The sequence below is a fragment of the Geosmithia morbida genome (assembly GCF_012550715.1).
Source record: "Geosmithia morbida isolate 1262 chromosome Unknown scaffold_12, whole genome shotgun sequence".
Classification (NCBI taxonomy): Eukaryota; Fungi; Ascomycota; class Sordariomycetes; order Hypocreales; family Bionectriaceae; genus Geosmithia; species Geosmithia morbida.
In genome coordinates, this window is record NW_023336199.1 from 603,068 (window position 1) to 625,279 (window position 22,212).

Consider the following 22,212-nt stretch of genomic DNA (forward strand, 5'->3'; position numbering starts at 1 on the left):
GGAGGAGCGGCACCAGCAGGGGGAGGAGGAGGAACGTCGCCACGCTCGGCCTTGTGAGGCGGGGGAGGAAGGATGTCAGCTCCCGTGGGCTTAGGGAGAAGAGAGGACAAGACACCTGACGGAGGAGCCTGAGGAGGTGCGGCGACAGCCGACAGGATCATGGCCGCAAAGGCGATAACGGTCTTGGAGTGCATGATGGTGGTTGGAAGAAAGGTATTAGGCTTTGGGGGAAAAGCAGTTGCTGTCTGTAGGCTGTTGTTGTTGATGTTGTTGTTGTTGTTGTTGTTGTTGTTGTTGTTGTGAGTGATGTTGATGGGATGAGATGAAGGAAAGCGAGAGAGACCTGGCCTCTTTATATCCCATCAATCGTTCAAGTTAACCAATGTCGTGATTGATATCACGGAACTCTCTCGAATTCATCGTCATGTCAACAACTACTGCCTGTATTACTCAGTCATAGACTGGGCCCCTGCCAAGCTCGCGCAGTCTCCGGCCATGGTCTCCGGCCATGGCCCATAGTTGGCAGGCGGCAATGAACAGTAGTCGTAATGCCTTGTGGATCTCCACGGCACATCATTGAGGAGGGACAGGGGGAGGTTGGTCCCCATGCAGTATTACTCTCTGATTAAGCCTCTCGGAGAATAGACTGGCAAAGTGCGCTGATCCCTAGGTAACACGTAAGTAGGCCATATTGTTTGATCCAACCATCAATTTCACGATTCCTTATTCAAGACTAGTCATCTCGACATGTAAGTAGAGACCAATGGAGTGGAAGCAGGTGGGAAACGTGTGGGGATGGCCGGATCGTGAATCGTGCGTGTCCCACTTACGCGTCGCTCCAGGGCCTCGGACCGGGGTGGGAGGGAAGAGAGAGAAGAGCGAAGGAACATTGTGAGACAGCCGCAGCGCAGCTGCTGAATGAAGAAGCCCCCATAGCTCAGATGGACGACCATCAGGGATCTGCGGTGCGCCTGATTGACAAATCACAGCTGATGTTATTATACTCCTCTCATCACTCTTTCATTACGCCTGCCACGTACGACGACTCCAGTCTTTGATCTCACGATCAAGCGTAATAGAAGTATACCCTAGAGCTGGGGTCGAAGCGTCTGTTTCTACATTGCCTTCACACTCGTACCATAGAAGACTGTATTCAACTGCTGAAACTCTCTCAAGCATGTTCTGCATGTTGCGCCAGGGACCAAACCTGGAGAGAGAAAGCGGAAGGGTGAAGGAAGAGGCAATATGCATATTGTCTATACGGCGTATTTTTATGCAGCCAAGTCACCAGGAGGAATGGCATAACGAGTGGGAACAAAGTGACACCTTGGCACCTCTCGTCAAGACTTATATTGACGTCTCGATCCCCTTGCTAGCTGCAGTGCACCACAATGAGCGGCCGCGAATAGAGCGTCGTATGGGTAAGCATTCCGGGGCATCTCCGTACAGACTCCCTACGCACAAGCTCGCAAAGACGAGCATTATGGGCGAGGAGGCGGGGGACAAGGTGGGATATTCCCGGCACTTCAGAGACAACCCCGGCTTGCCCAAGCTCCACAAGTTTGGCATTGTCGGATCAATCGGCGGACTGCTGAGCAATGAGAACATCGGATCAACCTACCAGGTTTCCTCAACTGGGAATCCAGAAGGAAGATCAGGGGCAGGAAACACGTAATGCCACCGCCCCCATGTGGGAAAAAAAAGAAAGACCACCAACAAGACTGCATAGAAGCACATGGATTCTATGGCAGAACACATAAACAGTGGAGATTGTCTTTCCGGATCAGTCAGAGCTTTGAAGGGAAACCTCAAATGACATCGGTCGTGACCGTTTAGGTGCAACTCGTGTACAATGTACTCGTACACCGTAGCTTTGGGCTGCATGTACAGGTAAGGCGTCATTTCCACATGGATTCTACAAAAGAGTCAAAGCGAGAAGTGAAGAGAGAGAGACGCGCGTATGAATTTGGAGGGTACCAGACTCCATGCCATCAATCGTATCCGCGGCACAACAACGCTAACTTCTCCTTTCTTTTTTCGTCCCTTTGAATCCAGCTGTCGGAAACGTCATTGACATAGTCGTGCAGCCAGTATTATGACGGATCACAGTGCACCAGGATCTTGCGGAAAAAAGAAGCCAAGTCGTAGACATGGAGAACGCGCGTCAGAACTCTGGACAGACGTCCCAACTTCTCACACTGTAGTATTACTATTCATGTACAGTTCATCCGGGTTGGGAATGTCGCCATCGTGGGATCGACAAGTGCTTTCGCGGCCTCTTGCCAGCTACTATCTACTAGCAAGCAAGGATGTACGGCCAGCATTTGGTCCAGGGCCATGATGCTCCGGGAGCCCTGGTCGGCAGGTGCTTGGGCTGCCGGAGACCCGTGCGGGTAGACGGCTGCATGGGTGCATTTTGCCACGTCTGACAGCTTGGATGGCAATGACCCGTGGTTACGACTACCGGTGGCTCAGCGTAGCGTACGGGAAATTCGATCCTGCTCGGAAACCCGTATACTAGCATGCTGCTTTGCGGCTGCAAGTCGGACAGTCCCAACCCTTGGGCGTTCTAGAGCGCGAACGGGCATCATCTGTGATCATTTGCTTCCATGGCTTGGGCTCACTCAGGGGGGTCGGGCTGAATAGGAAAGGATCCATCCAGTCTGCCTCGTCAGGGGCTAGGCCTCTGACTAGCAATAAGGCTTATCAGACGAAATGATGGGAGACGCATGGGAAATTCAAGTTGCCGTACGACTCAGGTAAACGGCACACGGGGCAGGGGCTTCTAGAATTGATGCGAGGGGACGGTAAACGGGACGAGAAACCTGCTTGCGCATGTCCATAGCCAGTTCCCGCCGGTACATGTGCGGAGCATGCTGTCTTGGTTGCTCTCCCTCGCGAGGATGAGATATAGATCAGTCACAAATCATCCCGGATTGTAATTATACAGGAGTACAGCTACACGAAATACCTGCGTGTTCTCCTCCGAGGACGAAGAGGGCTCGAGAGGGCAGGCATATGCATCTCTCGAGCAGAGTCTGTATCAGTTGAGCTGCCAGATCTACCAGAGTTGCATGCACGAGTGTGTTGGGCAGGAGAAGCGGTTCGGAGAGTTGAGACGAGTGCGTTCACTTGACCTGTGGCAAATCATGAGCTGATACCGCAGCATCCTGTTCAGCTCACGATAACTGTTACGTGTTGCGTCACAAAAGGTTACCTTGTGGTTCCGTAGGGAGGGCGAAGAGTCCTTCTCTTCATTATACCATTCTAATCGATGGCTTCGCTCTCTTCGCTGTCTCCTGCCACGGTCGTGCGTTCCTACCCCTTTTCTCCTCTCGACTCGCGCCGTGAGGGAGGCTACCGCGGCTCACTCTCCGGGCCCTTGCGCCGCAAGATTCGTGACTGCTTGGCTCCACCAAATTACAATGGCCGAGGATTGTTCGGTTTATCAATGTTTGGATGGGACAGTCTCCGCAATCGACTTGCGAATGACTGCGCGGCTGCCAACATTCAACGTCGTCGGGTGCAAAAGAAGAATCACGCCTCCCAGAAGCATTGGTAGCATAAGAACCATCCCTTGTATCCTCCTCCTGATCAGACCTCGTCGTCGTCGTCGGCATCCTGCTCTGTCACGGCACTCCACGTCCCGTCCGGCTCGACACGGATCCGCTCAGCCAAGACCCTGTGTCTGACTGGCCCCGCCGCCGCCGCATCATTGATGAGCATCCTGCGCACTTGTGCGAAGAAGTCGTCCATGCAGAGAGTTGACGCTGGGATGCAGTGCGGTTCTTCACGGTGGCGGAGGGGGGCAGACGGGTTCTTATATCCGAATCTCGGTAGATCTGTACAGCCTGGGCGAGACATGTGTGTTCCGGCGTACTGTTGACCCTAATCTTCCTATAAGCCTCGAACCGGGACTGGTACGACGGCCTACTCGTCGAGGCCCCGGACACGGGCACATCATCAATCATCTAGATATCCCCCTCAACTAGAGACCCAAATGGATAAGCTAGGCGGCCGAAGCGATCTATTTCCTGCACACAGCAGAAATCGTGCACTGCGACGTCGGGCCTTACAACCTCTTGCTGGATGTATGCCTACAACTCAGGATCTACGACTTCAGCCGGTCACCTATCGAGGGATCACCAGCTGACATCCGGTCCGGGGTGAGATACACGAACCCGAAGTATAGGTGGTATCCGCCTAGACTAGAGAATGACATTTCCGGTCTCGGATCAACGATATATCTCATCGTCACGGGCGTCGCTCCCTTCGAGGACATGTCTAGCCGGAATATCATGGATCAGTTTAGGGTTCGCGATTTCCCGCCTCTTCTTAGTGTCCCGTGTGCGGATATCATTTATCGGTGTTGGCATAGGCAGACTGCATCGGCGGACGAGGTGGTCACTCGGGCGAGAGAGAATTCGGGGAGGTCTGTAGATGTATATTTATGAATGGATCCAGCATCTGCTATGGAACGGACATTCCGACAAACATGTTCAACGATTCCAGCAGGACACATATCCAGCACCAACGATCGCTGATAAGCACACGGCGCATATAGAAGAGGATGCGCCCCATCCCGGACGCCGCCCAGTGCTTCCGTGTCGCATGATCAAGGTTTCCCGACAACAGCGGTGAAGTGAAGAATGCGTACTTTTGAGTAGAGCTGGTACGGAATCTGGTTCACATCATCCATGTTCAGGCCGTGCCTGGACTAGTCGGGCGTATTCAAGTCCTCCCAGTGGCTATCGAGTGTCTCGTAGGTCTCGGAGATTTCCCAAGCAGTATCCCGGAATAGATCATCTACCACATCCACGATCAACAGGCCAGAGATTCGTGGAGCTCTGTCATAGAGACGGAATGCGACCAGTTTGAGCAGACATCCGCAGCAATATGGGGCACTCTCGCGGTGTACCTCCCGAACTTGTTTCTCGATCGCAGCTGTTCCGGGGGCCTCGGATTGATGCCAATATATTGAGGACAACCTGAGTCCTGACCCGGATGTGGACAAGGCCAATTTTGGCCCTAGTGTAGGGTAGCAAATTTACAGTGACTTGACATGTCGGCTCCAGCTAAAGCCGGGGGCAAATCTTGTCGTTTCTACGGATTACAGCCCTGACTGGCCGTGACACGGTCAGTCAGGGACGTAGGGTAGATTATGTGAAGAAAACGAGGTCTAGACGATGACGATGGAATGTAGCTGTATTCATCCTCAACCTGTCCCACCCTCTATGTGTTCTCTGTAGTTACAATCTCAAAAGGGTGTCCCGTGACTCATAACCAATGATCTCATCTCTTGTTCGGTGATCTCTCCGCCACCTTCACTTTCCCCGTCAGTGACATGGACTACTCCGTATAGCCACGGGGGTCCGCATCAATCCTTTCCACAACGTCTCGGAGCACCTTTCCTGAACCTGCACATCGGGGCTCTTAGTCCTACCGAGTGGGCTTCCTCCCCCCTTCCTACCTTTCTCGTCAGTATTGCTTCGGCTGATGCGGAGTGGCTTATCTAGTCGGGGGCGAATGTGCCTGGGAGAGTACCGTATGGTTTCCCCGATGACAGCCGTCACCTCGGTTAGTCAGGTGGGAGCACAGACAGGAAATCTCAGCGGAGTATGGTAGGCTGCGCCATCGAAGGTCACGGACTGTCATAGGCGGCATAGACCGCATAGACGGCATCGTGAAGCGGGGTCGCTGGATCGCGGGAGGGAGCCGTGTCATCTTCCTTCTTGTCCTCCTCTCAGTGAAACGGCCCATAGTAAAAGACGAAGACGAACCTGGATGGAGAAGCCGATCCGATAGCTTGTTTCTGGCATCATCTTCTGCACACTTTCCTCTTTCCTCGTGTTGGCCCAAAGCGTTAGCTCGAGGGGCCGCGCGAACATGCTCCGCCACGTCTCTTCTTCTTCTTTTATTTCCTTTTTCTTGCCCAACCTGCGAACCATTATGGATCTCGCTCGACCAGTATAAGCTCTATGCAGGGCATACGATCAGCACATTGTCGCCGTAGTGCCTGGCCTCTAGGCAATGGTGCCGAGTCTGAGTCCGCGTCATCAGTCTGACGACGACTTACAAGTGCGTGATCCGGAAACTATACCGGATTATAAGTCATCGTAGCGCTATGTCCACAGGTACACGTTACCAGAATATTCATCTCTACGCTGAGGATCAGGCAATGCTCTCTTCAGATCCGCGCAGAGTCGCAGGAGTTGAAAGTCGACATATCATCACCTGCTGTCAGACCGATATTACACATCAGGACTATACATCGCCCCGCGTTACAGATAGAACGAACGGTACGGTAGTTGTTCGCTTACAATCAATCGATGCCAAGCTGCGCGTGTACAAGCAACAAGGTACATAGTAGCTAGGGGGGAATCTCGCCCGCCAAGACTTTTTCAAGTGCGTGTGCCAAGGCACTTGGATAGACATTGTGCTCGCCAATCAATCCTGATGAATTCCTAATAGTAAAATCCTGGCAGGCGACGGATCGCGATTGAAGCTCGAATCAAAGCTCTAGTCCCTATACCTGCAACTATAACTTTGAATCGACGGCTTGAAAGTTGTTGATGCTGCGCAAGCAGTCATGTCAACATCAGGCTTGAATTCGCACTGCTTGAGAAATGATGCGCTATATATGTATGAAATAAACGGGTTGCTTTGCGCAAGAGAGTTATATTCTGAATTTTTTTTTTTTTTTCGAGAGAGAGAGGCTTTTATGGAGGAGATTATCAATCATGAGGAAAAAGGACAGGTGTTTATACCAATGAGTATATTGGACGTAACGTGAACTGGAGGAAACCCTCCCGCCTCTCTCTACGCAGTAAATCTGTGCGCGTATATGTACATAAACGAGTGTATGTGTGTTTTGCGATATAAAGACAATAGCCGTGACTTGACGATAAAAATGACTTGAAAGGAAAGTGAACAAAAAAAAACAAGACAAAAAAAAGACAGATGCAAGCAGATTGGTCAGAGAATGAAATGGAAAAAGACAAGAGGAACGATGGCCTTTAGATGCCAGAGTCATCCTGCTCGATGGTGTAGGTCTCCTGAAACTCTGACCAGGTAGTGCAGACATCCTGGACGTAGGTGTCGGTGGTGATGCCGAGGATCTCGGATTGACGCTCGATGAACTGGACGCCGAAGCCCTCGGATGTGTGCCATCCGATGTGGCAGTGCATGAGCCAGGCGCCGGGGTTGTCCGTCTTCCAGGCCATGACGAGGTGGCCGGAGGCGGGGAGCATGGCGGTGTCGCGGCGGGGCGGGTTGGATGTGTTGAGGGTGGTGGAGGAGGAGTAGGTGCCGGTGCCCTGGGCGAGGACGAAGAAGTCGTGACCGTGGAGGTGGATGGGGTGGGGGACGGCCAGGGTGGTCTCGACGACGAAGTAAACCCACTTGTCGGCCGTGTCGAGCTCGATGATGGCCTCGGACGAGGACCAGTCGGTGCTGCCGTCGACGATGGACAGGAGCGTGGGGTCGGCCCAGTTGACCAGCATGGTGGTGCTGTTGAGGTACCACCTGAACAGGCCTTCGTCGTTGGTACCGACGGTGGCCTCGGACAGCTTGGTCCAGTCAGCGTCGGAGATGGTCTCGGAGACGTGGGGCGTGATGTTGGCCGTCTCGTCGTCGCAGCTGTCGGTGTAGTCGTGGCCGGTGGTCGAGGGGGTGGCGGTGCTGTCTCCGTAGTAGACGATGCCCCTGATGTCATCGGCGTTGTCGTTGTCCGAGCAGGCAGACTGGGGGATGGCGCGCATCCAGAAGCTGTCGGCCACGTCGGCCTGGTCGGCCGTGACGATGATGTCGTACCTCTGGCCTGTTTGCGTGTCGCGGTTCGGATTAGCTTGCGTGTACTCTTCTCTCCTTTCTCCTCCTTTTTTCCCTCTTGGTTATGAAACGTACCCATTCCGAGGTTGAGGGAAGTAGTGTTGTAAGGCTCGATGGGGACAAGGTCGGAGGCGATGACCTGCAAGGTGTGGTTGTCGATGCTGAACTTGAAGTGGGTGTCGACGGCACCGTTGACCAGCCTCATGCGGTACGAGGTGCCCTCGGTGAAGGTGACGTTGAGGCGGGAGCCGGCGGTGTTGCCGTCCTCGTCGGTCCAGACGTTCGTGCCGTTGATGAGACCGGTGTCGAGGGTGGGCGGGCCGTTGGTCTCGGCCGATTCCCACAGCTCGTCGACGGTCTGGTGGTCCCAGTCGGTGAGGAGGACTATGCCCAGGTCCTCATCGTAGTTGGCGGTGGCGGGGCCGTTGATGATGATGCCGCCAAAGACGCCCTGCCAGGCCTGGAGGGCGAAGTGGGAGTGGTACCAGGTGGACCCGTACTGGGTGGCCTTCCAGGTGTAGTCGAGGCTCTCGCCGGGGGCGATGGGGCACTGGGTGATGGAGGAGACGCCGTCGTACTGGTTGGTGTAGTTCTGGCGGATGCCGTGCCAGTGGATGCTGGTGCCATTGTTGGACGTGGTCAGCTTGTTGGTGACGTGCACCGTCACGGTGTCGCCCCAGTCGGCGAAGATGGTCGGGCCCGGGATCGAGCCGTTGACGGCCATGGCCGTCCTCGACACACCGTCCGGAGCCACGGTCACGTCCGTCAGCTCGAACCAGTACTCGCGCGTCACTCCCGTGTCCACGACCTCGTTGTAGTAGTTCGTGTCTATCGAGTAGTCACACCACTGGGACCTCGTGCTGGCCGTGTTACCACTGCAGGTGGTCGCACGCTTCTCCGATCCAAGGGACATGAAGGAGGGGGAGGCAAGGACTGCCATGGCCTGGCAGAGGGCCATCAGGCTGAAGGAGAGAGACTTCTTCATGGTGAATGAAAGTATGATAGGGAATGGAAGGAGTGTAAAGGAAGGAGATGGATAGATAGATAGGGAATGTGTGTGTGTATGTGTGTGTGTGTGTGTGTATGTGTATATACAGTAAAAGACTGGAGAGAAGAAGTGCAGAGAAGAAGAAGGAGAGAGGCAGAGAGAGAAACCCCGGGAAAGAATGCTGGCTTGGAATCAAGCTTGAGACTGAGGATGGTATTCCAAAGTTCAAACCTCGACGAGAGGAGGGATGACGAGCCTTTTGTATTGAGATGAGGGTAGACCGCTCGGTAGCAAGAGAGGCGTACCCGTAGGTCGTGGAGAGAAATCACGAGGCCGTTCGCTTACACGCCAAGGTGCCAGTTATCCGTGCCTCCATCGACTACATACACGAACATGGGCCGTATCAAACCCCTTTGGGGGGGAAGGGTCCCACCACGCGAGACGAACTACCGATGCCTAGCCTCCCTCTCACCTCTCCCCTCTCTCCCCCCTCTGCTGAATCCACAGAGACGGAGTCTCCCCCGTGCACGCGCCATTCTACGGCATTGTACGCGTCGTACTAGGGGGAGGGGATAGTCGGCATTGCCTCTACCCTTTGCAGTCCTATCAAAACTCCATACGAGCACAGGTCGTGCGTAGTGCGCAGCCCCGTCCTACTTCGGTTCGCAAACCAGGAACGCATCTTGTCAGGAACTAGGCCCTTGACCGATGGCGAGTACAATGCCCGTCGAGGTCGCATTGCTAATCCCCTTCTTCCAGCTGGGTTACGTGGATATATGATATATATGCTTAAAACTATTCTGATAATGGGGTGAACCAAAGAAAAGGATGTCATTTGTCAAAGCCACAGCTGGGAGAAGACGGAGAAGAATAGAGTATGCCCAATAAATCAATCTAATATATATCAAAGAAAAATGGTATCTAAAACACACCAGATATAAATATAGAAAAAAAAAAGAAAAGAAAAGAAAAAGACTTACATGCAGTTCTCACAATGTGGGGCCTCAGCAAGACTTACGTACGCTTTCTCAGGCCAAATATTGACCTGAGATCTCTTATAAGTTACGGCCGACGGAGATGTATCCACTCCAGAGAAGCAGGGGTATCAATCAAGGCCATCCATGTGATGTATGAACCAATGACCGTAGAGACCTACTCCGTAATGGACATTTCTTTTCCGTCCCGCCGTTGCCAAGGAGTATCTAGGGGTCCGCGACCTGTGTGACCTCCGAAGGTAGGAGCGCTCACGGAGGAAGAAGAGAGAGAAGAGAAGAGAAGAGAGGGAAACAACAGAGGAGAGGTATGAAGAAAAGAGGTCCGTCCCAATGCCGGTGGGGAACCAGGACTAATCAAGGGGCAGAACGTGGTCCTCCGTTCGTTCATGCGAGTGCACGACGACACATAGCCTTGTGAGTACGTATGCTTCGACTTGACATGTTCGGCATAGACCGTCGAAACTGCATGCAACGGGCTGTGCTGTCCATGTTCCGTCGTATTATCCTACCACCCTTCTTTTCTTCTTTTCCACTATAGCCTATGCAGCATGCACACATACCCGTACACATACACACGCACATACGCAACCCATCCGGAACGATGCTACCCACCATCACCTGGACCATAAACACATCTATGCACACGCTCACGCACGCACCGACCTGCACCGTGTCTTGCGCAAAACAAAGAAACGGATGACGCGCAACTGGTCCTGTGGTCACCTGTCCCCTTTCTTCCACCTTTCGTTTCCCAATATATATCCACATTTGGGTTCCATCATGCGGCCGCACCCCACCATGCCAAGATCTAAGCCCGGCATTACGGCTCTTGCACCTCCCCCCTCTCACCTATCCTTCCAACAGGATAGTCATACTCCCGCGTCATCTTTCTTCGTATAGAGGGGAGTATTTAGGAATATCCTTCGCCCACCTTGGGGAGCTGAGTTGGAGGAACTACTACTACCACTCTCACTCTTTGGTTCAAAATCAGGAAAAAAGAAGAAAGCCGGCTTGATCTCATTCTTCTCGTTCTGTTTTCCCCTTGCCCTTCTTTGACTCTCTCACACTCCTTCATCTTTCTTACTCTCGACTATTCGAGATCTCTCATTCCTTCCATATCTTTTCAGAGAAGAAAAAAAAAAAAAGAACCAAAATGCCTAGTGTCATGTGGACCTTTACCCTGGCGGCTGCTGCCACCCTCGTCGCTGCTTCCAGCTCTTCTTTTTCTTCTTCCTCTGACGACGACAAGTTTCAGATCTACGCTTATGGTGACGAGATTGGCGGATTTCCCATCATCTCTGCTGGTGGTGAGTAGATGGATGGATAGTCTGTAAACTCTGATCCTATCTTTCTAACCTTCTCCGTTCTCTTCACAGAGGATGCCTTCATCGGTGACCACACTCTTATCGACAACGATGAGTTGGCCCCCGTCATCTGTAAGTTGCACCCTCCCTCCTCTTGGGGCTCCCATCCTCCTCCCTCGCCTCTCTCGTTCCTCTCTTCTTCCCCGGTCATCAGACCGGGTGAGGAGTTGCCGGTAGCCAAGCGTCGCAGCTCTCTCGTCAGTTGACGGGGTGTGTACAGAGTGGTGTCACTACGCACCAGGCGGCAGCACTGCTACCAGTAGTCCCCCGGGGAAGAGGAGGGAATACGCTGGTCAGCTACCGTTGTTTCGATGATTAACGTCGTGTGTCGATACAGTCACTCCCGACAGCGGTGTCCTGACCGGGTCTCCCAACACGACTGCCGCCCTGAACTCGAGCTCTCTCCCGACCTGGGCCGATCTCAAGCTCGGCGTCCCTTCTCCGAGCTCGTCCTCGCACACGGTCCGGTTCGCGAGCTCCAACTCGACCAACTCGACTGATCTCATCACCGACGAGTGGAGCAGGTACGGTTCCTTTGTCGGGATCGAATCGAACGGCACCATGAACATGCTCTGGTACGCCGCGCCCAGCGACACCGATGGTGTCTACAAGCTGCAGTGGAACGACACCGTCGACAGCACCGAAGGTCTCATCACGCTCTCCTTGAGGACCTCTGCCCCTTCCAACGAAGAAGCTTGATTCGTTCAAGACGGATACATACATTGAATGTAGTTCTCGGCCCCTCCCTTCCCCTCCTGTGTATAGCCCACCACCCCTTTCTTCACACAAGAATGTTTAAGCCTGGATGCATTGTTACGCACATATAAAGAAGAAAAAAAAGGAAAGCACAAAAAAATAGTCTCGTTTTTACCTCTCTTGTCTGGATCGTTCTTTTTTTTTTTTGGTCTCATCAACATCGCTTCACGGACCAGATTCCTCTCTCGTTTTTTTATTTACTCAGACAGATATATATACACATACATACACAGGCATGCATTGCGTACTCCATCCGCTGAGATGTTCATATGCATACACAATTGTAGATGCGGATTACGGTCTCGGGTGAAGTTTTTCTGATGTCTCGCAATGCATAACACACGCATGCTCGATACATTTTCGATAATACATTCTCCATACGTATCACTCCGTGCGTATTACTCCATACATACATGCACTCGATATCACATCGTAATAGACGCTAGATGCAGGACGACCAAGATTCCGATGATTCCCCATAATGTAAATGTCCGGTATTTCTAAATTACATGGCCTGACACGGAATCATGACCGTTCGTACGCCGAGCGCACTCGTATCCGTCTGCACACCATACACGCACACATAAGCAAAGTGATATATCTCGGCAGATGGGTTCGAGATAGTAGCAAAGTCCGCAACAACATCCTTCAACACAACTGGGAGCAAAGAACTCATGATTCCAAACTACCCTGTGCCCTCGGAAGAGTAGAGAATGCCCATCCGCATATTGACGTAATACATCTGACACCGATACGACATGGACAAGGACCCTCCATCCATGGCGCTTCAGCTGAAGGCTGATGCAACTACAGCGTAGCATCGGCCGCCTGTCACAGTTAATACTCCGTACATGTTAATCACACATGGGAGGGCAGGTCACAGATGCAACGTTGTTGAGGAGAGGAGAAGAAGAAGAAGATCTCCCTGTAAACACTGTACATAGGGCGACGTAACTGCACCTTGCATACATCTTGTCTGTACCGCTACTACCGGTTTTCTCGATGATACGAGCGCGGCGTAGCAGGGAGATGCATCCGCGGTATTGCTCTCGCCGCACATCTGTTTAACGAGTACGAGCGGTGCAGATATCGAAATATTGGAGGAGAGGAGACTATCAGATGCCGATGCATGCACTCGCACATGGAGGAAGCAGTGCCGCCATCAATAGATCAATCATTCCATCCTCGCACGTACGCCATGGGTATCTGCATAATCCAATATCACAGAGGTGCCTCGCCACGCGTCCGCCATTAATAGAACTGAAGTTGTGGAGAAGAAGAGCTGAGGATGCTGATATCACGGACAAAGTATGGAAGAATCTTCCCCCCGATTACTACCTACTATAGCACCAGCATCATGATAATATAATGCTACGTGTACCGCGTAAGGGATGGAGGTACGTACTGTACGATAAAAGGCAGGTATTACGTCGTATTATAGGACAAGCAATCTTGGCGCCAAGTCACGTACTGGGCGACTCTCAAACAGTACACAGGCCACCCACGTAGTTCACGATGGAGAAGAGGAAGAAGGAGAAGGAGAAGAAAAGGCACACGAGCCTCGAAAGCCGTATTCTCTCTTCTTTTTTTTTTCCCCTTCTAACCTTTGCCAAGACGAATCTCTGCCAAGAAGACTGCCCTTGCATCACCAGAATGTGATACCGGGCAAAAGGCTGCTCGATCGGTACTCGAACCGGAGTGGAAAGTGCCGTAAACTCAGCGTCTATTCTCTCTTCTCTCTCTCTCTCTCTCGCAACCTTGTCTCCTCCATAATTTAAGGAATACGGGATGACGCCTTGGGGTGTTGAGGGGGCGGGGAGATGGGGGCGTACGGTTGGGAATATGCTAGATGGGGACTGGAGATATTGGTCACCTCGCAGCCTCACCGGGGTCGACTAACGGTGTAGTTGGGGAATACATGCATAGGTGTAGTTTAGAAATACATGCATATATACGCGCACACATACTTCTGCTTAAATTATTACACTCCATCTACCGGTGAATGCAGGCTTGCTCGCCAATAGTTGCTGTGCGATTTCTCTCTCTCAGACGGTCGGGTTCTCTGATAGGGGGAGCGGGCACCGCAGGATAAGAGGCCGCGTAAGCTGTGGAAATTCTCGAGTACGAGGTGCCGGGTAACGGGTACGGGACACGAACCCAGAGGTGATGGGAGTACGGAGCAAGGGGGGGGGGGTGGAAAAGAAGAAGACATGGTATCGTGCCGTTCTTGCTTTTTTCTTCTTCTTTGGAGTTTTTCTTCAGAGAAGAAAAAAATCCGAGTTGCTGTTGAGTTGCCGCTGCTCTTGATCGTAAACGACTAGACTCCTAGCATGCGAACTAGTAATATGGGGGGGGCCGGGGGGCCGGGGGAAGAGGGATTACAGAATACAATGGTCGATATCGTTAACTGCAGTAATCTGTAATCTGTACTGATAGTAGTAACATGGTAGTATGACGGAGCGTCCAGTTGTAGATGGCTTTCTGGCTTTCTAGTCTAGCAATGTTGAAATGTTGATCGCCTTCTACCGAATATCGATACCAGTTCCTGACTCTATCTTACCCTATGGCTTTTCTTTTCTCTGTGCTTCTTGCGCTTCTCGCGCTTCTTGCGCTTCTTTCTGGCGACAGCACGCGGTGGCCCGTAGACGTGTATACAGTGGTCTCTGCCTGCGGATACGAGATACGTTCTGGGACGATGAGTGCGTGTCTCGGTGCTCGATTGATCGGAAAGGAAGGAAATCTAACTATGAAGCTATCTACGGGCGTACAGATGTCAGTCTGCGGCAGCGGCCTCTGGTTGCTTAGTCATGCAATCTTGGGTGCCGCATCTTTCCTTGTTTTTCTCTCTCCTTTTATTCTTTTCCTTTTCTTATTCTTCATCTCCGATGCGCTCCGTCTTCCATATACAGGTATGCGTGTTCGCAAACAGGAACACATGTACGGGGAGTTGTATATTTTATGAACAGAGTCCATCCCCTTTTCCTCGGTCCTTTTTTTTTTTCTTTCTTACGCCCTTCCCGCGCCACCAAGATCTGGGATCTCCATCTTTCATCTGAGCCTGGACATTCGGCCTTGGCGGTGGGAGTGGGATAGAATGGAACATTCAATCGAATGAAGCGTCGTACCATTAACAAAAGGCAAAGGCTTCTTACATATGAGTGTGTGCAGTAGTAATATACTTATGATGTCCGTTTTTTTTCTTCGGCTTTTGGCGGCGCGACCCACCAAACCGAACTGATTCCGTGGGAAGAGGATGCTTAGTAATACTTCTTGATCTCTCAACTTGCTCAAGCTTGCTCATCCCCCTACATACAGGCCACCAGACGGATAATATCATCCAAAGACGCCGGCGCCTTGCCTGCCGTCCTCCAATGACTCGGAATGTCTGCACAATCACCAGATCAAGATGAAGAAGATGACTACCTCTCCTCTCAAGACTCGGATTTCGCACCCGACGCAGTACCGGCCGACGACGACGACGACGACGACGACGCATCAGACTCTGAAGATGAGACGGTAGCCATCGGCCAACAGAAGCCGAAGAAGCAGGACCACGACGATGACGCGGGCTACGATAATTCGGGCGACGAGACTATTATCAAGAAGGGAGAGAAGAGGAACAAGAAGAAGAGCAAGGCCGAGAATGACGATGGCGACGACGACGACGGTGGTCAAGGTGGGCTGATCAAGACGCGACGACAACGCGCAGCCGAGTATGTCCTTCTCTTTCCCCTTCCTTCCCCTCCCCCTTTCTCATATTATAGACAGAAGTTCCTATGCAATCGTCCCGCACAGCGCAGATCACTAACAAAAGGTGATAGAAAGGAGGAGCGCAGAGTAGCAGCCGTTACCGGGCCGGTGACCATCGACGTCGACGCGGTATGGGCGCAGATGCTATCCGGCAAGCCCATCACGGCCCCCAACACCGTCATCACCACCGACTCCGCCGAGCCGGGAGAGGCCGAGTCCGAGCTCGTGCCCGAGCCGAGAGAAGAGCAGCGGTCCAAGCCTCCGTCCGATCTCGTACGTATCCGTCGAACCTATACTTTCGCCGGAAAAGTCCACACGGAGGAGAAGATGGTACCCCGCGACAGCGCCGAAGCAGGTCTGTACTTTGCGCAGAAGGCGAGGGAGGCGGGCGCAGACGCAGACGCAGACGCAGATGATCAAGACGGGAGTGGGAGCGGCGATAGCCTACCCGCCCGCCGCGCGACGAAACGAGCCTTCCGATCCGCCTTCGAGCCCCTCCCCCCACCGTCGACGGACCAGGCGCACACCCACCACAGGACGGATCTGAACCTCAGCGTGTCGGCCAGGATGCAAGCCCGCCGCGAGGCCCAACAGCAGCAGCAGGCCAAGAAGCTCAACACGGTGGAGAAGAGTCGCATGGACTGGGCCGGATTTGTGGACAAGGAGGGTATCAAGGACGAGCTCGAGCTGGCTGGCCGGGCGAAGGACTCGTATGCTTCCCGAGAGGACTTTCTGGCCAGGAGTGAGGCGCGTAGGGAGGAGGGTGCTTGGAAGGCTAGGATGGCGGGGAGGGTTTGAAGATGACTACAGCATTGTGTTTTTTTTTTTTTTTTTTTGGGCGGGGGGTCTAAAAAAATGGCACCTGAATTCTTTAAGAGTGTATATATAATAGAAACATGAGGAAAATATGATATCAAATGGTAGATGACGAATTCCAGATTCTCACAAACTTTTGCTCTGATTGTCTCTGTGGTGGTGTGGTGGTGATGTAGTGGGGCAGATAGACCTATCTACCTGACAAGAATGATACTTCGTACATTCTGCGCCGAAAAGGAAGAAAAAAAAAAGTTCAAAACACCGACTTCACTTCATCATCTCACATACACACACACACACCTTCACCACCAACCACCAACCACAATGCCTCCCAAACGTAAATCACCCCCGGGGGAAATCCCATCCGACGTCGAGGAAATCTTCCGTCGACACTTTGAAGCGCAGTTCGCCCCCATAGACGACACCGGGGGCGCAGACGACTGTGTCGGTGTCGAGTCGGACGAGAAGGCTGCAGACTCTGACGTCGCGGATTCCGACGTCGCAGACGAATGGGGTGGTCTGTCCGATGACGACCGAGACAGACGGTCAGATATATCCGGGGACGAGGAGGATAATTCAGAGTTGGACTCGGAGTCGGAGGACGAGCCTGTCCAGGTGGTGGATCATTCATCGACGGTCAAGTCGGCGGAAACAATGTCTAAACGTGACTTGAGAAAATTCATGGTATTATTCTCTCTCTCTCTCTCTCTCCATTTCTCTCTGTTCTGTTCTAGTCTTATTTACAGCCATCAATACTCACAATTGAACGTGTAAAGTCCTCCAAGCCCCCCTCCCAGACCGAACCCGACACCGACACAACAAGAACGACGCAAGCATCGGCAAAACCAGCAAAGACACTCCCCGAAGACGCCCCGACCCTCTTAGCGCAGGACCTCGAGCTCCGCCGTCTACTATCAGAGTCCCACCTCCTAAACCCAACCGCCATATCCTCGGCATCCACTTCCGCATCCACCTCCCGCAGCTCGGACGGCCCCCCCCGGCCCTTCATGTCGGGCCGGATCCGTCAGAAGGCGACGGACCTGCGCATCCAGGCTCTGGGGTCCAAGCTGTCCATCCTGACCCAGGAGAGCATGCCCATGAGCATACGCAAGGGTATCGTCGCGTCCGGCGCCGCCAAGGAGGCCAAGCGCAGGCGGGAGGCTCGTGAGAATGGAATCATCCTCGAGAGGCCGTCCAACTCATCTTCCGGACCGAACGGTAGCAGCATCCATAACAAGAGGAGGAGAGGAGCCGGCGGCGGTGGCGGCGGGAACAGAGATGTCGATGTTCATAGACCTGGTATGGGGAGGTTCAGGGGTGCCGAGCTACGTCTCGATGAGAATGCCGTCAAGAGTATTGAGAATTCGAGGGATGCCTTTGGCAGGGGCGGAAGGGGCGGACGTGGCAAGAGGAGACGTTGATCATCGCAACTAACAGTATGACATATCGTATGTATACCAAAACCCCTCTTTCCCTCCCCCCCCCCCCCAAAAAAAAAAAAGACGTCGCAATATACCAAAAACTCCAAAAGATGCATGCCATCAATCTCAAAATTGCATCCATCACATCACATCAATTACGATATAACACAAACTCTCCAAATATACATACAAATCCATACAAATCCATACACATATACGAATATATCATATCAACCAAATATTAATACCCAAACACACCAATTCACTCCTTCCTCGCCATCATCACTTGATTTAACTGCCATCCAGGAATATTCATTGTTTTTTATTTTTATTTGTTTTCGTTTATTGTATTTCCAACCAGTGTAGAAAGAAGAATTGACGGGCTAGTGCCCAAAAGGACCATCAGTCCGGATATAAAGAAGAAATAAAGCAACAGCGAGACGAACAAATGAGTAAAACACGTTTCTTTTCAGAAGCGCATGTCGTATTCCAAAAAGAATTCACCATCCTCCCTCCTGAATGTGGCCAACAAAAACTTGTCTCTGGCAAACGCCCCAAGACATATAATGAGAAATGAGATGAATAAATGAATAAAATAACGTTATAGGCAAAAGAAGAAGTAGCTGGGTAGTAGGGGTAAGATAAAAAAAGAGACTAGGAAATTAAGAATTGAAAGGAAAGTGTGTGTGTGTGTGTGTGTATGTGCTGTATAGACACGTAATAAGGGGGTAGAGAAGAAAAAAATCATGCTCGCGTGGGGGAGGGCCGTGAGGTTCAAAATTGGACAGGCTGCGTCTCAGAGCATACCATCATTAAAACCAACGCCTACATGCCACCGGCGTTGACAGGGTCCGGTTGGCTGACAGTCATGGGCATGCTGAGCGTCTGCAGACTGTTGCTGCCGTAGGGCTGGCTAGAAGTGATGGACACGGACGGGGCCAGGCCGCCAGTGGCGCTCGAGTTGAAGGACCCCGTCACGTAGGCACTATCGGAAGACGGCGACGCCTCCTCCAGAGATCCGAGGTGGTCCTCGCCAGAGAAGTCTTCCTCCTCTTCGCCCTCAATATTGAATGCAGTCTCGCCCGCATCCTCGCGCTCGTGCGTGCGCTTGTGCCTGTGAGTGGTCAGAATGCATGCGCAATGAACGATGATGGTGTCGGGTGTGAGGAGCGAGGGTAAGAAGACATACTGGGCAAGGTTGTCTGAACGAGAGAAGGCCTTGTTACAGGACGGGCAGATGTAAGGCCTCTCCTGGGTGTGGGTACGGACGTGGCTATGACGAAAAGGAGTTAGCAATCGTCAGCGCCGGGGGGGGGGATCAGGTCGGGTAGGCCATACCGCTTGAGGTGCTCCAATCTCTTGAAGAGACGACCACAGCTGGGGATAGGACACGAGTGCGACTTCTGGGGGTAGGGACCCAGCTCCATGACCGTGGCGGAGCGAGCACGGCGAACGGCGCCGTTGACACCGGGACCGGGGCGGCGAGGCTCAGACTGCTGCTGGTTACTGTCGGCCGAGACATCCTCCCCGCCCATCTGGCTGTAGTCCTTCTGGAGGGTCATGGGGTTCAGGGATGGGCTGCCCTCGACGGCCGAAAGGGGAGTTCCGTTCCTCGACATGTCCATGAGATCTTTGGGCTGCTGGCTGGACATGGAGACACCCGAGGCGCTGTAGGACAGGCCGGGCGGCGAGTTCTCGGCAGACTCGTCTCCCTCGGCGACGGGGCCAACCGAGACGGAGATGGATCTTCTCAGGTCCGAGGGCCTGTGGGTGGCGTTGTGGCTTGGGGGCATAGCCGACATGGATGAAGTTATGGATGAACGCCGCCTCCTCTGCTTGTACGTCGGCGAGCCTTCGGTTACGGAGTAGGCATTATGGGCGCCATACGCACGGCTCATGGGGTTGCCGCCCATGGTCGACGGGGGCAGGTGGACCATGCTGTGCAGGCCGTGCATGTTGGAAATGTTATCGGGCAGAGCCGAGTACAGGCCGGTCTCCTCGTTGGCAATGTAGGCCGGCTCAGCCGAGAGGCCAAGGCCGTGCTGCGGAGGCGTCATGGGTTCAAACGACATGCCGCGGGTGCTGTAGTCCTCGTACTGGGACGAGACGTAAGAGGGGGCAGGCGAGTACTCGAGTCCGTAGGCAGGCATGGAGGAGTGTCGCTGATGGCCATGGACGATAGGAATACCGTTCTGGTTGTAGTGCACGCGGCCATAGTCAGCCTCGCGCTTGACCTGGTGAACCTGCTGCGTCATGGCGGGCATCATCGACATGGCTCCGTATGGTGCCATTGCATCCATCCCGTCAGTCAAAGGGGGCATCGACTGGGGCATCGACTGTGACATGGGCTGGGCCATGGACTGGTTCATGGAGTGGGACATGGGTTGGGCCATGGAGGAGCCCATGGACATCGAGTGCGGCATCATAGTCGGGGGAGGCATCGAGTCCATGGAGCGCATGACGGGAGAAGAGCTCTGGCTCTGGGCGAAGCCGGGGGGAGGGCCCTGCTGAGCGTTGAAGGACGACGAGTTGGCCTGCTGGGCCTTGGTCAACTGCTCATACAGCGACTGCGACGAGTCGTATTGGAAGGACAGGGCGGGCTCGCTGACGGCGACGGTGGTGGCGTCCTGGCCCATCTTTTCGCGCTTCAGGTCCCTCTCGAGGGCGTCGAGGAAGAGGCGGTCGTGGGGAACACTGTACCAGTAAAAGACCTTTTGCTTCTTCTGGGTACGGATGCAGTTGTTCTTGTAGAGGAAGTCGAGGAAGGGGCTCTTGGGCTCCTCAAGGGAGGCGTCGGTCCCCGACTTAAGGTTCCGCAAGTCGGAAAAGATGCCCTCCTCAAACTTTTTCGAGTTCTTAACAGGACGGCCAAAGGCCTGGAAGCGGAAGGAGAGGCATCGAACAATATCAGTTCCAGAGATGTGAAAAAGATTGTTCCTGGCGAGGAGTCAGCAACGAGGCTCGGGGTTGCGCCTGTCTGATGGGCGTCCGCGGCGGCATGGTCAGGTGCCAGGATAGAAGACTTACCACAGAACGCACGAAACGTACTCGCCAGTAGGCAGCAGAAATCGGCGAATGTACTGATCGGGAGACCAGTCGACGGGAGCGGAGATGAGAAAGTACTTGAGGTTGTCAACCTGGTTCAGAGCAACCTGAGCATCGTGAGGCAGAGCCTGCTGGGCCTCAGTGCTGAGCATGAACGTCTCTGGCTTCTGGGCAGCCATGGCCGCATTTTGGGGGTACATTGTGTTTTGGCGTTTGTCGGGTGGAGGTGCTTAAAACGGATCAACCGGGATGATGTTGTGAAGAGAGGGATATCTCCCTGTGTCGAGCGACACGCACGCGTCGAGGAGAAATATTGTCGGTTGAAGCGATAGGCAGGTCGGCAGGTCAATGGCGCTCTTTTCAAATTTGAAACTTGGCGAAGGTAGGAACGAACGGAGGGCACTGCCTTCCTGTAGCTATATGTGCGCGTCGACGGACGACTGCTGCTGCGACGATGAAGAGAATAATTCGAGTCCGGCTCTGAATTATCTGACTTGAGAGGGAATGTTGTTGTTGCGGTCGAAACGCGTTTTGCAAGCGACCCAGTCGTTTGCTTCTGGAGTGTTGTTCTTCTCAGACCGAGATGCTGGAGAGTTTGGTAAGACCAGAACACCCTCAAGGTGCTGCGTATGTGGTGGTCGAAAAGTATCCTGTCCCGAGGTGTGGGATGTGTCGAGGTTTTGTGGCGACGGACCAAGGTCTCGTGTGTGTGCGTGTGTATATGTGTGCAGGATCGACGTAGGAATTAAACGTTTCGAGCAGCAACAGGTTTGGAAGAAAATAAATAATATGGCAAAAGAAGGGAAAAAATAAGACAGCTCAAGACGAAGCAAACATTCCCCGAGAATCTTCTCCTATAAAGTCCCTCTTTCGAACGCGCGGGCAGGCAAGGGTAGAAGCAAAACAACCTGGACAAGAGAGGGTTTTGTGCGACGGGTCGCGTTTTGGTCCTTTTTCTGGGTTGAGAATGAAGGGGGTGGAGAGAAGAGGGGGCGGCGGGCGGTTAATACCAGTACAGATGTAGCCGCGCCTTGTGCCTGATGCCCGACAAAGAGGAAACAAAAGGGGGGGGAAAGGGGGGGTCCGCTCGGGAATTGATCTTGATGAATGGAAGAAAGAATGAGAAAGAAGAGAAAGAAAGAAAAAGAGAACAACAGTCGCGCGGTATGAGCAACAGGCTCCTGGCAAACAGATGATATAGAGAAGAGAAAAGAAAGGGAGGAAGAGAGGGGATAGAGGGAAAGAAT

At 53.1% G+C, this 22,212-nt stretch overlaps 5 protein-coding genes across 5 annotated transcripts; 3 read left to right on the plus strand and 2 right to left on the minus strand.

Moving 5' to 3' along the window:
* Window positions 1-7,016: 7,016 nt before the first annotated feature.
* Window positions 7,017-8,815, minus strand: GMORB2_2260 (Multicopper oxidase with three cupredoxin domains; the record flags this gene model as incomplete). The annotated part of the gene is made up of 2 exons (XM_035464240.1): window positions 7,017-7,819; window positions 7,906-8,815. 2 exons carry the CDS (start codon window positions 8,813-8,815, stop codon window positions 7,017-7,019), a joined length of 1,713 nt encoding a protein of 570 aa, XP_035319950.1.
* A 2,151-nt stretch (window positions 8,816-10,966) lies between these two features.
* GMORB2_2261 (uncharacterized protein) lies at window positions 10,967-11,876 on the plus strand (the record flags this gene model as incomplete). Its single annotated transcript, XM_035464241.1, has 3 exons — window positions 10,967-11,120; window positions 11,190-11,249; window positions 11,515-11,876. The coding sequence occupies 3 exons, from the start codon at window positions 10,967-10,969 to the stop codon at window positions 11,874-11,876; spliced, it is 576 nt and encodes a 191-aa protein (XP_035319951.1).
* A 3,438-nt stretch (window positions 11,877-15,314) lies between these two features.
* GMORB2_2262 (Bucentaur or craniofacial development) lies at window positions 15,315-16,481 on the plus strand (the record flags this gene model as incomplete). The annotated part of the gene is made up of 2 exons (XM_035464242.1): window positions 15,315-15,646; window positions 15,755-16,481. The coding sequence occupies 2 exons, from the start codon at window positions 15,315-15,317 to the stop codon at window positions 16,479-16,481; spliced, it is 1,059 nt and encodes a 352-aa protein (XP_035319952.1).
* Window positions 16,482-16,823: 342 nt separating this feature from the next.
* Window positions 16,824-17,920, plus strand: GMORB2_2263 (Conserved hypothetical, protein; the record flags this gene model as incomplete). Its single annotated transcript, XM_035464243.1, has 2 exons — window positions 16,824-17,183; window positions 17,297-17,920. The coding sequence occupies 2 exons, from the start codon at window positions 16,824-16,826 to the stop codon at window positions 17,918-17,920; spliced, it is 984 nt and encodes a 327-aa protein (XP_035319953.1).
* An 825-nt stretch (window positions 17,921-18,745) lies between these two features.
* GMORB2_2264 (uncharacterized protein) lies at window positions 18,746-21,165 on the minus strand (the record flags this gene model as incomplete). Its single annotated transcript, XM_035464244.1, has 4 exons — window positions 18,746-19,034; window positions 19,110-19,193; window positions 19,259-20,857; window positions 20,948-21,165. The coding sequence occupies 4 exons, from the start codon at window positions 21,163-21,165 to the stop codon at window positions 18,746-18,748; spliced, it is 2,190 nt and encodes a 729-aa protein (XP_035319954.1).
* Between the last annotated feature and the right edge of the window lie 1,047 nt (window positions 21,166-22,212).